General features: G+C 49.6%; 1 protein-coding gene across 2 annotated transcripts in view; it reads left to right on the top strand.

Moving 5' to 3' along the window:
• Nucleotides 1-482: 482 nt before the first annotated feature.
• The window catches only part of RUNX1 (RUNX family transcription factor 1), a 90134-nt gene continuing 76437 nt past the window's right edge, over nucleotides 483-14179 (top strand). For both annotated transcript variants that reach the window (XM_053934380.1, XM_053934379.1), the window contains exons 1-2: nucleotides 483-777; nucleotides 5769-5925. In XM_053934380.1, the coding sequence (XP_053790355.1) occupies nucleotides 508-777; nucleotides 5769-5925 (427 nt within the window). In that variant the 5' untranslated portion in view covers nucleotides 483-507. The remainder of the gene's footprint in view (nucleotides 778-5768; nucleotides 5926-14179) is intronic.

Raw genomic sequence — 14179 nt, 5'->3', positions numbered from 1 at the left:
CGCGATCCGCCTCCTCCGAAGAACAGCCCCGAATTTCCCTCCAAGAGCGATTTTTTTTGCCTCCAGAAGACGCCGGCGCGTTTTCCTTTCTCTTGGGACCGGAGAGAAATCACCTGGAAGGAGCTGGGGGAGCGCAGGCTCTGCGCGTGTTCCCGACCGCCTCTCGCGCTTGCTCGCCTCCCTGTTTTCCCTTTTTTCCTGGCACTTTGGGATGAGCTTTGGCCCCGCTCACTTTCCGCGTCCCGGCCGCGGTAAAGCCGCTCCCGCACGACCCTCGCGCTTATCGGATTAACGGGATCAGTTCCGCCGGGCCAGGAAGCCGAGAGTTAAGGCTTATCAGCAAAAAATTAACTCGGGGGACTGGCGCAGGACCAACTTCTCCGCGGGGGCTCAGCCCGCGCCCGTTTATGTTGGTCCCCAGAGAGCGGCTCGCTGAGGAGTTGCGCTCGCGTGGCCGCTTTGTAGGAACTCAGTGGAGGTGTTGTGTGGCTCTAAAGGCTTGTTGTGATGCGTATCCCCGTAGATACCAGCACCAGCCGCCGCTTCACGCCGCCCTCCACCACGCTGAGCCCGGGGAAGATGAGCGAGCCGCTGGCGCTGCCCGGCGCCGAGCACAGCGGGGCTTTGCCGGGGAAGCTGCGCAGCGCCGACCGCAGCATGGTGGAGGTCCTGGCGGATCACCCCGGGGAGCTGGTGCGCACCGACAGCCCCAACTTCCTCTGCTCCGTGCTGCCCACGCACTGGCGCTGCAACAAGACGCTGCCCATCGCCTTCAAGGTAGGTCCTGGGCAGGGGTGGGTGGGGATGGGGGGGGAAGGATGCGGGGATGGGGGCTCGGATCTGCTCTCGGCTCGCTCCACGCTTCCTTCCTTCCATCCTTTCCCTCTTTCCATGCTTTACTTTCTCTCCTTCCTTCCTTCCAGCCTTTCCCTCCTTCTTCCATCCTCTCCTCTCCTCTCCTCTCCTCTCCTCTCCTCTCCTCTCCTCTCCTCTCCTCTCCTCTCCTCTCCTCTCCTCTCCTCTCCTCTCCTCTCCTCTCCTCTCCTCTCCTCTCCTCTCCTCTCTCCTCTCCTCTCCTCTCCTCTCCTCTCCTCTCCTCTCCTCTCCTCTCTTCTTCCTTCCATCCTTCCTTTCATCCTTTCCTTCCTTCTATCCTTTCCTTTCCCTCCTTCCTCTCACCCTTTCCTCCTTTCCATCCCTTCCCTTTTTCCTTCCATCCTTTCCTTTCCCTCTTTCCCTCCATCCTTTCCGTCCTTCCCGCTCCCGGCCGCGCTCGGGGCAGGAGCGGGGGCAGCCGGGGGAATGCGAAAGGGCCGGGAAAAGCTCCCTGCAGCCGCTGCCTCCCTCTTCTCCCCATTCAGAACTCTGCTCAAGGGGGAAAAACAGAAATCAATACGTTTTATTTCCAAAATAAAGAGTTGGCTGCTCTGGGGAGCAGACGCCGCAGCTGGACACGGGCGGCCCGGAGCTGGGGCAGCTCCGGGATCCCCCAGAAGTCGCCCAGGGTGGTGGCAGGTCCCTCTGTCCCTCTGTCCCTCTGTCCCGCTGCTACCCACGGGGGACGCCGCCCGCAGCCCCGGCCCCGCTCGGGACGTGCCGGCTTTCCCCTGCCAGGGACTCTCGGAGGGACAAAACACCACAAAACAAGCCAGCGACAATCCCAAAAAAAACCCCACATTTCCTCTTTTACTGGCCCGGTTTAACAGCAGCAAAAGTCGCGGCCTAACCCGGGCAGACCGCTTGGAGTTCTCCCCGCGTTTGCAGGGAGAAAAATCCAAGTAAAATCCGGGAAAAGATGGGAAGAGGGAAGGGGAGAGAACATCCCGGCTCCCTCCTGTCCCGAGCCGTGCGGGGGATGCTTGTGGCGCTTTCCTCCCTTCCCGTTACCCGGCTCCCAGGAAAATCCTCCTCCCTTGGAGTAAATTCCTCCTCCCCTGGAGTAAATTCCTCCTCCCGTCGCTCACGCTGTTTTTTTGACCCGGGACTGTCGCTGACTCCCTGAACTCGCTGTTTTCTCGCTGCTGCTGTAGATTGGCTCCCGAGCGAGGGGAGGAAAAGGGAATTCTTCTCCTTATCCTTTTATCCGAGCCGGGAGCCGCACGGACACGCAGCTCCTGCGAGCCCCGGGGCTTGATTTAGGATCGGGATTTGCCAAGCCCGAGTTTTTTTTTTTTTTTGCGGTCACTGAACCCCGGCTGCTTTGGCATAACCTATTTTTGTGTGTCGGAGGCCACCAGGCTCGAGCCTTTCCTGTGTTTTGGGGAGAGGAGAAACGAGGGAGAAGGGAATCAGCTCAGCTTCGGGAATTCCTGCTGAGGAGGGAAAAGTTTTATTGTGTCTGCTCTCGTTTTCTGCAGATAAGAGCGGGGCAAAGGGAGGAACCGACCACGGGGTCACTTCCGAAATTCCCACATTTAGATTAATTATTACACTCTTCCCCGCGCACCGGGCTGTTAATTAGCCGGGAAGTTTTTCCTGCTGGAAAAAAAAAAATCCGGGAGTGAAAAGCGCTCAGCCCCGCCGGGAAGGGAGATGAGAGAAATCCCGATTTTTCCTGGGGGATCCCACTCCGGGTGACATCCCGGAGGAAGGACAGGAGAGATGGCTCTTCCCGATCCCCATCCCATCCCTGGGAATGCCCCGATGATGTGGAAATCGCCCCCTGGAAAAAAAAAAAATCCAGGGGTTTCAGAGATGCCCGCAAGCCGCTTTCCCTCCTCTGTCCCCAGCAGCCTCAGCGTTCACCCCACTCCAAACGCAGCTTCTCGAGGAGTTTGGAAAAACTGCGACAATTTCACCTGGAAATAACCATGAGAAAAACAAAATTAAAAAAAAAAAAAAATTAACCAAACCCACCCGAAAATTAGGAGAAAGTTCCATGAGGAGAGCCTGGAAGGGTGGGCTGGGAGGCACCTGCTGGCTCCGGGTTCTTCATTTTCCCCCCCGAATTCTCTCTCCGTGGACGGCTGAGAAATAAATCCTGACAGGATTTGCTACATCTCAGTGGTTTTCCACTAAATATTAACTATTTGCAAAGCCATTTTAAAAAATTCGGGATTTTTCAGATCGTTTGGCCCAGGGAAAAAAAAATAAATTCACTTCAGATCATTCCTCTGCTGCCAATATTTTAGTTTGTATCTGACAAAAAGCGCTGAGTTTGATCGAGTATTTGTTATTTTTGTTCATTGTAGGAATAAAAAGAGGCAGGCAGAGACTTTTCTCCTCACATTTAGAAAAATCCACTAAGAAATCTGCAGGATTGGGATATTATTTCAACCAAAGCGATCCGTTTTCATTGTTTTTTTTCCTAAATTTAAGAATGATTGTGAGAAAATTAAAAAATGATTCGCAATAACCAATAAGGTGCCATATAAATTCATTGTCCAAATGCTGTTAAGAATCCAAATCTACATTTAAGAGGCCAATTTGGATTAATTGATGCAGGAGAAGTAAATTTAGATACCCCACAGCACTGCAAGACTGACATTCTTCTTGCTCCTCGGGAAATGCAAATTTTTAGAGGTAAGAAGTAAAACCAAGTCCTTGATAACTCCAGTAACAAGTCCCAGCTTATCTGTTTAGTCTTTTTTCTAATGTAAATATTTGTATTTCTGTTTCTATTGTCTGTGACTTTCAAGTCCAGTTTCTTTTCTGGGCTGGGTCAGTTTTTGACTCGGTTTTAAGATTTTTCTTCCCGTTTTTTATCGCCGAGGTTGGGATTTGACAGCTTTAAAATATTTCTGTCAGAGGCAACTGGCCCTGGATCCATGAAAAACTTAATGAAAGCTTAAAATCCGGGCATAAATTCCCTTAAATTCAATATTTGCATGGCAGGGTAATGCCCTGATTTTCCCTTTTCCCTGTTTTTTGTCTATTAGATGTGGATGCATCAAGGTTTTGCAGGATTTTTTTAAGAACTGGCTGCAGAGTTGCTGATTTTGTGAGGATTTCCAAGCTTCAGCATTTCCAGCAGGGCCTCATTTCGGCCAAAATCAGGGAAATCTGAAAAGGCGAGCTGAGTGCAGGCCCAAAAAACCAAATTACAGCACAGGGAGGAGAACAAAAACCCAAAAATCGGGGCTGGGGAGGAACGGGGAAAGAGGAAGTTGAAATCAAGATGTAAAGAGGGAATTTTGACCCAGAGATTTTAGCTTTGCATGTGGAAGTGAAAATCAGGGTTAGGGGTGAGCGAAGGGAGAGGACAGAAGTGAAAAGCTCAGCCTCCCGTGGAAAAAAAAAAAAGCTGGGAAATACCTGAAAATGGAGAATTCTCTCATATTTTGGGAGGTGGCTGTGGCTGGGGAATAAAAATCAGGGCTGGATCAAGTAAAGGAGCTGCTGATGCTGTTTTTAAAGAGCAAACAGATCAGAAAAGAGAAATAAAATCAGGTTGTGACAAACTTCAGCCAATTGCAACTGCCTGGACTGAAGTCAGAAAATGTTAAGAGGAAGGAAAATCTCGAGCTGCAACTCGAGGACGCAATGCGAGGCTGGTTCCTCTTCCAGGGGGCAAAAGAGGAATTAAAAACGAGCTGGATTTTATCTCTGGGTTTGATTTTTGGGGGTTTTTGTGGTGGCGGTGCTGTGGAATTGGGGACACGGCATTGGGCTCTAAAGAAAATCAGACAAAATAATTCAAGCTCTGATTTTTGTCAGAGGACACGGAGAGAGATCCCGGATGTCCATGGAGTTCCAGCAGGTTGAATTTGTTTGGGGAATTCAAGGAGCTACAAGAAGATTCAAGTTTTTCATCATTAAACCAGTGTGAACAGTTAAAAAAAAAAAAATCAGAATCTTAAAGTTCAGAAATCTTTATACTTCTCATCAAAAACCCAGTGTTCCTAAAGGTTTGATGGATTCTGGCACCAAAGAGCACAAATATTTTGGGGAAAGGGGAAAGTCCTTAGTTCAGGTCATGATTTCCATCCATCCGCTCGAGGGTGAGGTCTGAAAATTATTTGCTTTATGCTCCTGAAGGAAAGAACGGAATTGTTCAGTAAATTGGGATTAAACATTTGATTGAGGCCTGATTTTCCACGGCCTTGCTCTGGATTTCTGCTTGGGCAGCTCTGTTAAGAGCTCCTGATATAAATCAAACCATCGAGCGCTGCTACTTGAATTTATTTATGGACAATTGCAGCGATTTTGGAAAGCTCATTTTCTGTATTTTTCATCCCAGAGCATTTTTCATTTCACATCATGCTGCGTGTTTCGGAGGTGCAACAAGGAAGAAGAATTTCTGTCCAACCATTGGGAAAAATCGGGTTTAAAATGGTAGAAATCCTCAATGAGGAGTAAAAAAAAAAAAAAAAAGATGCATTTTAAAGAATATAAGTTATGGTAATATAAAGATATTTTAAAATTTAATTATCTTAGGTGCTTTGGTTCTCCAGGAAATGAGGAGAAGAATTTTTTATCCGGGTTGGAAAACACTTTAGTGCAGCAACAAGTCAACCACCACGCTACCATTTAGCAGCGGGCGTGCGTGCGTGGAACTTATCATTTCAGACCTTAAATTCCATCACCAAATTGAAAACCCTCGATGAGAGAATAACAAAGGGGCCGGCCACCACTTGGGGGAATGAAGAGAATTCCCATTCCAGCAAATCGGGAACGGCTTCCAACACCCGCTTGGCCCACCCAGATTTTTCACCGCGGCTTCTTCCCCGTGGTTTGACTTCTCAATGAAACAAAGGAAACTGAGGGTTCTGCTTAGGAAACTGAGGGTTCTGCTTAGGAAACTGAGGGTTCTGCTCTTGCTGGCGCAGGTGGTGGCCCTGGGGGACGTCCCCGACGGGACCCTGGTGACGGTGATGGCCGGGAACGACGAGAATTACTCGGCGGAGCTGCGCAACGCCACGGCGGCCATGAAGAACCAGGTGGCGCGCTTCAACGACCTGCGCTTCGTGGGCAGGAGCGGCAGAGGTACGGGGGGGGTGCTCCAGCTCCATCTCCCGCCCCTGGGAGCTGTTATCCACCAGGGAACGCTGGAAAATCCAGCGCGGCTCCGTTCCCAAGGCGCGGGACGGGTTTCCGCCTTTCCTCCCGCTTTTCCGCGTCGCTCCGGTTTTTAAGCGGTGAAATCCCGCTGGGGGAAAAAAAAAAAAAAAAAAAACCAAAAAAACCCACCCAGAGAGTGGCTCTGGCAGCCACTCTTCCTAATTTAGGCAGCACATTATTACCCGTGGTTAGGTTTAAGTGGCCGATTTTCAATGTAAAATGAGAATTTTCAGCTGGTGGTCATCTCGGGGCTCCCCTGCAGCCTCTGCAAAAACTGATTTTTGCGACAGAGGGAGTCAGGCTAAAAATACAAATAATTCCCACCTAGATCTAAAAATTTCGCAGGTTCCTGACCTGCTGAAGGCTCTTTCTCTGAGCTTTTTTCCTCTCAAAATTCAACAGTCACAGCAGTTGACGTCTCCTGCAATATGGAGAGACCAGGAAGGGGAGAGGGGTTCAAAATCCGATTTATCTCTGCCACAACCAGTAGTTACTGGTAGAAATAAAAAGCATAAATAACAAATAAGAGTTGAAAGCTGACTTAGAGTGGACTATACAAAAATATTGGGAAGCTTCAAATAGGACGTGTTGCCCATGAGTGGGCAGGTGCACAAAGCTTCATCCCAAAATAATCAGCAGAATACCCTTTAAAACATCACTCCTTAATCCTAAATCCCATCAATTCCAAGAGAAGCACTTAAAATAAACTAACAGAATGTTGAGGGGACTTCAGGGAGGTTGGGTCAAACCCCCAAAGAGAAGCCAGCGAGTTGGGGCTCAGAAAAAGCTCAGGAGAAGGAGCAGCCTCTCTCTTTTTTGCAAGGCCAGGTATGAAAATCCATCACATTTCCAGTGTGAATTCAGTTGTTTTATTATGTATTTTCCTTCTGTTTAATTTGTCTTTAAAATTGGAATAAGGCGTTGCGGTATTCCGGCATTTTTCCAGGACAACTTAGTGACAGGGAAGCACCTCCTGAACTTTAGGAGGTCTCATTTTGGAGCAATTTGTGCTCTGGTGTCCCTCAGAATTCAGGGAGTGCTGCCCCTTCCTCACCACTTTCCCCTCCCTCTGTTCCCATGTGACACCCAAGCCATGTCCTGGTTCCACACACGGATTCCTGATTTCCAGGAGAGTCCCAAAGCTGACCCACTTCTGGCTTTTATTCCAAACGGGAGATGTGTCAGGCTGGAGAGGAGGAAGTTCTCCTGATTATACACAGCAGCCCTTCCTCGCCTTTGAAGTGAAAAGCACCCATGGACACCCTTCCAACACAAACAGCGCCGCAACGCTGCAGGAGCGCGGCCCTGCCGGAGCACTAAACACATTTTAGGAATAAAATCCCCATCCAGTTTTCCTCTGGGTGCTGCAGCGTTTTTAGCTGAGGGTACAGAGGCAGCTGCCTCTCAAATTGTGTTGTTTGGGCCGTCTTCAAATGGAAAACACCCGCAGCTGAGAACGTCGCCTTGTAATGCCAGCGAGGAATAATAATAGGGTAATGCAGAGCAAATTATATCCATTTACTGAAAACATCAGGGATGCTGTAATGTCTAAAAGTATCAGTCATTAAACGTGGTCATTTGGAATATTAAAGGTACCACCTTTTCAGTAAATGGAATTTGCATTATGATTCAGAGCTGACTGTTTAGAAGATTCAAATGAATAGCTGGCAGAGTGCTGGAGAAGCTCATAAAAACAAACCTGTAGTTCAGTTCCTGGCCATGGTAATGAGGCTGGAAATCACAACAGGCAACTGGGGGAGCCTCAAGGTCAAAATCCAGCAGCTGGGACAAAGCAGGCCCTATTTCTTGGGAATAGGGAACCCTTAGCCCGCTCCTTTAGCCGCTCACACACCACCCCGGGCTTTCCAGGTGTGCTATCCAGAGCCAGGTGCTGAGGATCCTTTAAGTGGAGGGATTTGGGAATGCTGCGTGCTCTTAGTCAGGCTCCCAGGTTCAACATCCTCACCTGCCCATCTTTGGGGCGGTGACTAATGGATGCTTTTGTTTACTCCTCCGCCAGGGGATTGTTTTCCAAAGGTGGGGATTGTTTGCCTTTGTGCGGGGATTTGGGAGCTGCTGTTCTGCGGCATTTGCACAAAGCCTGCAGCAGAAGGTGGCTGCTTCAAAGGGCACTGCTGCCTTTGATACTTGGCTGCAGGAAAATGAACCCCGACTTTGTTTGCCGTGGAATATTTGAGCTGGGATCAGCTCAGTGCCACCGGTGATAATGCGGTGCCAGGGGCGTTGTGCGAGCAGGGGCTGAGAGTTCACGTCGGTTCAGGCCACAGTGGAGGCTCCTTGTGTCCCTCAGGGGATTTAAAATCCCTCTTTTAAATCCCTGATGGAGAATCAGGAACAGTGTTGAGTGGTGATCATCAGAATCCCCATTAAAATCCCCTTCAGCAGCCACAGCTCTGTCCCTTCCGAGGAGGAAATTCCCATTCTTGAAACGCTTCATAAATAATTTCAATTTCTTCTGTGAAATGCAGCAAGACAGTCTGCACCAAAGATTATTTTCCATGTTTTCCACCTGGTTTTGGGAGGAGGGTGACAGCAAATCCCCCTGGTCTGGGGGCTGATTTCCCCTCATCAATATTTGGCACCAAATATCAGCCAAAGTTCTGTGCCCAACACCCAGAGTTTGCCCCGTGCTGCTCAGCCTTGTTTTGAGCTAAAAAACCCCAAAACATTCGATTTTCTTCACACCCAAAATAGGAGTGAGACTGTCACAGGCCACCCAAAACCTGGAGATGTGGCAGGAAAGCAATTTGGCTTTTTCTTCCTCAACCAAAGAGATTTCCATTGGATTTGGCCGGGATCCAAGGCTCCGATTCCTCAGCCCAGTTGGAGAATGCTACTGGGCAAACCTGCCCGTCTGGCTTGGGAGTCATTTCGGGAAGAAAAATGTCCTTTTAAAACTCCAGCCAATCTCAGCCTCCCCCCTTGGCCTGATTACCTGCTTAAAACAAAATTAATCTTGATTTTTCGCCCTCTGTTCGCGAACATTCCGGGCTTCCAACTGCTCCTGCTGCAACGTATCCCTGTTTTTTTAGTGGATAAAGAACCGGTTTAGGTCACTCTGATGAAATGGATCTGATGCAAAAAAGCCTGACATTGTAGAAGTTCATTGGCTAAAATTAAAAATAAATAGTTATTTTGGAGAGGGAAAGCTCTGTGGCTTGGGGAACACGACATATTTTCCTCATGGAATCATTAATCCCAGTTCCTATCTTCTTTGGAGGATGTAAGATTCCAAAAAATCCCCAAAAAATAAACATGTTTTCCAGATGAAAATGATTATTAATGGGTTATCCTAAGAGTAGCTAATGGAGAAGTGTCTTGGCTTGCTGCAGGAGATCTCAATCTAAACCTGAGAGCTGCAGCTCCAGGAGAGTTTTAAAAACTGCACCTTGGACAGGATGGAAAATTAAATCCGTGCATATATTTCCTCAGGATTAGAGGAACTGGAGTAAATTTTGTGATATTTTTCAATTTCCACGGAGCCAAAGCAGGTGTAGCTTTGTAGAACATGAGAGATTTTACCAAGCACAATTTCTGCCCTCAGGACTCTTCCCTCTGGATATCGTTCCCAGGGAAAAAAAAAAAAAATCACTCTAAGACAAAAATCTCAAAAATACTCAAACTCCAAAAATTACTGGCCAGGATTCCAAATCCAATTATTTTTATTGGTCATCCCAAGCCAGAATTTTGCTCCTTCTGTGCAGGCTGCGTTATTTGAGCACTTGGTTGAAATGGATTTTATTTTTTTGACTGAAATGTGCTCAAAATTATAAAAGTATGTGCAAAACAGAGGATGCTGCCCTTCAGCAGGGTCGTAAAACCAGTATTAAGCAGGCGTCCAGGTTCTGATCCAAGCCTTTGGAATGCTGCAGGGGACGTGGGATCAGATCCTGGAGTCACAATAAGCAGAGTTTGCCAGATGGGATGAAAACAGGAGAAATCCGTCAGCAATCAGCTGGGAAAAAAAATGGTCATTTGATAGAGTTTAAAATCAAATTTTTATTTGGAGTTTGGATTGATAAGGATGTGGAATTTGAAGGATGCTACAGCCAGCGGAAGGGAACGGGAATTGGAATTTTCTTTGGATATTGGGAAGAAATTCTTCCCCATGAGGGTGGGCAGGGGCTGGGATGGAATTCCCAGAGCTGCCTCAGGATCCCTGGCAGTGCCCGAGGCCAGGTTGGAGCAGCCTGGCACAGTGGGAGGTGTCGCTGCCCAGGGAACTGGATGATCTTTACTGTTCCTTCCAATCCCAAACCAGTCCATGATTCCATGGCTCTGTGAAAGGAAGGGGCTGAGCCCTGGGCGTGTGTTAGAGGCTCTTTGTGCTTCCATGACTCTTCTCCAAGGACTCTTCTCCCTCCATTCTGTTCTGAAAGCTGAATTTTCCCCTAAAAACCAGAGGCCAGGAGTGATACGTTTCTTCTTGAGTGATTTAGGGTGGCTTGGTTGCGTCATTAATTTGAGCCAAGACTTCTGTGCAATCCCAGCGAGGCTGAGCAGCAAACCCAGCCCTCCAAGGGGATGGAAACCTTGGCAGGGAGGCAATGGAAGGAGGGAAGGAGAGGAAAAGCCTTTCCCGGTGCCCGAGGTGCCTTGGGCTTGCTCCGAGCAGCTTGGGTTGTGCAAATCTCCAGTTGTGGAATTAACCCCATGGATGGTGCTGCTCCTCACAAGGGTTGGACTCCCAAAAAACCATCCAGGCTGGCCCTTGGCAGGGATGTGAGGAAAGGAGAAGGGAGAGGAAAAGCCGCTCTCACTGCCCCGGGTTCCTTGGGCACATTTGCTCCGAGCTGCCGGATTCAGAAATCCCTGATTGTGGAATTAACCCCATGGATGATGCTGCTCCTCACAGGGGTTGGAATCCCAAAAACATCCCATGGGATGAGGCTGAGCAGCCCAACCCAGCCCTCCAAAGGGCTGGAAACCTCATCAGGGATGCAGTTCCAGGAGGAAAGGAGGGGAAATCCCCTTCCCGAGGTGCTGTGGGCTTGCTCCGAGCAGCTGGGGGTGTGTGAATTAACCCCATGGATGATGCTGCTCCTCACAGGGCTTGGACTCCCAAAACCCATCCCGTGGGATGAGGCTGAGCAGCAAACCCAGCCCTCCAAAGGGATGGAAACCTCAATGCCAGGAAGAAAGGAGCAGAGAAGCCTTTCCCAGTGCCCAAGGTGCTCCCTCGCTCCGAGCAGCCGGATCTGGGAATCCACGGCTGTGAAATTAACCCCGTGGATGATGCTGCTCCTCACAGGGCTTGGACTCCCCAAAACCATCCCATGGGACGAGGCTGAGCACACCTACAATGGCTCTGCCAGCTCCCAAAAGCCCCTCTCTGCCTCGTCACTAAAAATTTCATCGGGGCGAATAAACTCCCGCTCCGAACGCGTCAACAGGAGAAAAATAACGGCAGAGGGCTCGGAGAACTTCCTGTCTCCGGGAGCATTCCTGCTGTAAACAGTGGCCATGCCAAGTGCTGAACCACTGCCCTCAGTCCAATAACAATAAATCTATTTTTTGGTTCTGCACAGCTCCGCTTGCACATTTTTGCAGCGGCGAGGATGAGGCAGACGCCACGCTCCGAGCGTTTTCCCAATTTTTTTTTTTTTTTTTTGCCTTGATAAAAGGACTTCCCAGAATGTTGTTTAGGGAAAACGAAGTACCTCTCTAGATGAAAAGGTTACATAGTTTCAAGAGATCTGTTTGCCCCGCAGCTCTTCTCTTGATGGTTTTTTTTTTTTTTTTTTTTTTCAAGTTTGTTTTTATTTTGCTGTTTGTTTTTTTGGTGCCACCCTTCAGAACTCCTGGAGTTCTGGTCAAAATATACTGATTTTTGTGGATATGTGTGTGCCCATAACCCAACTCCAATAAGAGCAGCTATTTTGTGACCAAAATAAAATCCTGCTGGGAGATAAATCAGGCTTAGAGCTGGCCACAGGACTTGAGCAGGAGTGAGGATGCTGCAAATCAGTGGCTCACAATCGCTGTCAAGAGAGTCTTTTCCAGCACAGTCATGTGCATAAACCCTCATCCAGCTGAATCAGTCTCTATTCCCTTCCAAAAACCCTTTAGGAGCAAAAAAAAAAAAAAAAAAAAAAAAAAATTATAATAGACTTTTAAAACAATTTTTTACTATCTTAACGCTGCCTCTCTCCACCTTTTTTTGCCCCCATCCTGCTCCCCAGTGTTTTTCCCACCATATTGCTTCCACAGAGTTTTCTCAGCCTCTCCAAATCGTTATTCCCTTCATCTCTGCCCCCTTTCCTCCCTCTCTGGATGGTTTTTCTGGGAGTCCCCTTGGAGAGCTGCAGCCTCTGGGCACAGGGTGGGAATTCCATGCAAGCCTTTAGCACCAGGGCAGGTTCGGGGCTCAGAAAAGGATGCAAGGAAGGATCCTAAATTCCTAAACTCCTGTTGCCTTTTCCCACTGAAGGTGTGTGGGGAGGAGGATCTGGAGGGGGAAGGAGCTGCCTGGAGGGCTCGGTGCCATCAGAGCTCTCCAGAGGGGCGGTGCTCGGAGCCGTGTGTCCACATCAGTTCCCTGAAATTTAGGGGAGGAACTGAAGGAAAAGCTTTGGCAAAGCCACAGATTTTCCACGGGCTGGACTTTGTGCACAAAGCCCTGCTCACCTCCAAGGCCACAGAGCTGGAAGCTGGCAGCTTCCAGGTTGGTAATGGCAGCGTTCTCCCCCTCCCTGGATATCCATCGAGTGACCCCGGGGCTTTTCTGAGCTCTGGGATCGATGGGAGCTGCATTAGTGGGATGACAGCACGGAGACTCCTTGCTCCAAGCAAATGAGCTCCGAGGAAACAGCCCCAGGGCAGCTGCTGAGCTCAGAGAGCTCCTGGAGGAACGCTCAGGTTGGGATTGATCTGCTTCAGGTGGAATTCAGGGGCTGAGCTCAGCACTCTCACAGCTCCTGAGAGGTGGCTGTGCCCAGCTGGGTTTGGGCTCCTTCTCCAGGAACTGACAGAACCAGAGCACACAGCCTCGAGCTGCACCAAGGGAAACACAGGTTGGGTATCAGGAAAAAGTTTTTTACAGAAAGGTGATAAAGTTGTGGAGTGGCTGCCCGGGGAGGTGGTGCAGTCACCATCCCTGGGTGTGTTTAACAAAGCCTGGATGTGGCACTGGGTGCCAGGGCTGAGCTGAGGTGTTGGGGCTGGGTTGGACTCGATGGTCCTGAAGGTCTCTTCCAACCTGGTCACTCTGTGAATTCTGTGATTCTGTGAACTCCTCACTGCAGGAACGGCCCTGATGATGGTGGTGCAAGGGTTCCTTGCCTTTCCTGCTCAGACAGGGCGTTGTTGCTCTTCCAGGGAATCCACACCTTCCCTGCTCCCTGCCGCTGCAGCCTCTGCCTGGAGCCGTGCCCAGGGTTTGTTCCCAGCTGTGCCATGAAACCATGGAATGGGGTGGGAAGGACAGGACCATAAAGATCATCTCATTCCAACCCCACTGGCATGGGCAGGGACAATTCTTCCTATCCCAGCTCGTTCAGAATCACATCCAACCTGGCCTTGGGCACTGCCAAGGATCCAGGGGCAGCCACAGCTGCTCTGGTCATCCCCACCCTCCCAGGGAAGGATTTCTTCCCAATCTTCCATCCAGCCCTGCCCTCTGGCACTGGGAGCCTTTCCCTGTGTCCTGGCACTGCAAAAGGGAGAGGAACTGAGGCAAAATCCAGGTCTCCAAGGGATTTTTCCAAGTTCACAGGACAATGCACCATGCCGTGAACGTGCCTCGGAATGGGATGTGCCAAAACCACAACAGCCAGGACATGAGGTTTGCCTGGTGTGAGGATTAGGCAAAGGAGGAGAAAAGTGCTTCGAGGGAAGAAGAAATCACAGGTTCAAACAGAAAAGCAGCCAGAGAATCCCAGAATGGTTTGGGTTGGGAGGGGTTTTAAGGATAAAGCAGTGCCAGCCCTGCCATGGCAGGGACACCTCCCACTGTGCCAGGCTGCTCCAGCCCCAGTGTCCAACCTGGCCTTGGGCACTGCCAGGGATCCAGGGGCAGCCCCAGCTGCTCTGGCAATTCCATCCCAGCCCCTCTTTACCATCACAGGGAACAATTCCTAATTCCTAATATCCAATATAAGCCTTCCTTTTCTCAGTCTGAAGCCATTCCCTGGGTCCTGTCCCTCCAGCCCCTGGAAAT

Source organism: Vidua chalybeata, chromosome 2 (genome assembly GCF_026979565.1).
Source record: "Vidua chalybeata isolate OUT-0048 chromosome 2, bVidCha1 merged haplotype, whole genome shotgun sequence".
Classification (NCBI taxonomy): domain Eukaryota; kingdom Metazoa; phylum Chordata; class Aves; order Passeriformes; family Viduidae; genus Vidua; species Vidua chalybeata.
This window is presented reverse-complemented; position numbering and strand designations above follow the sequence as displayed.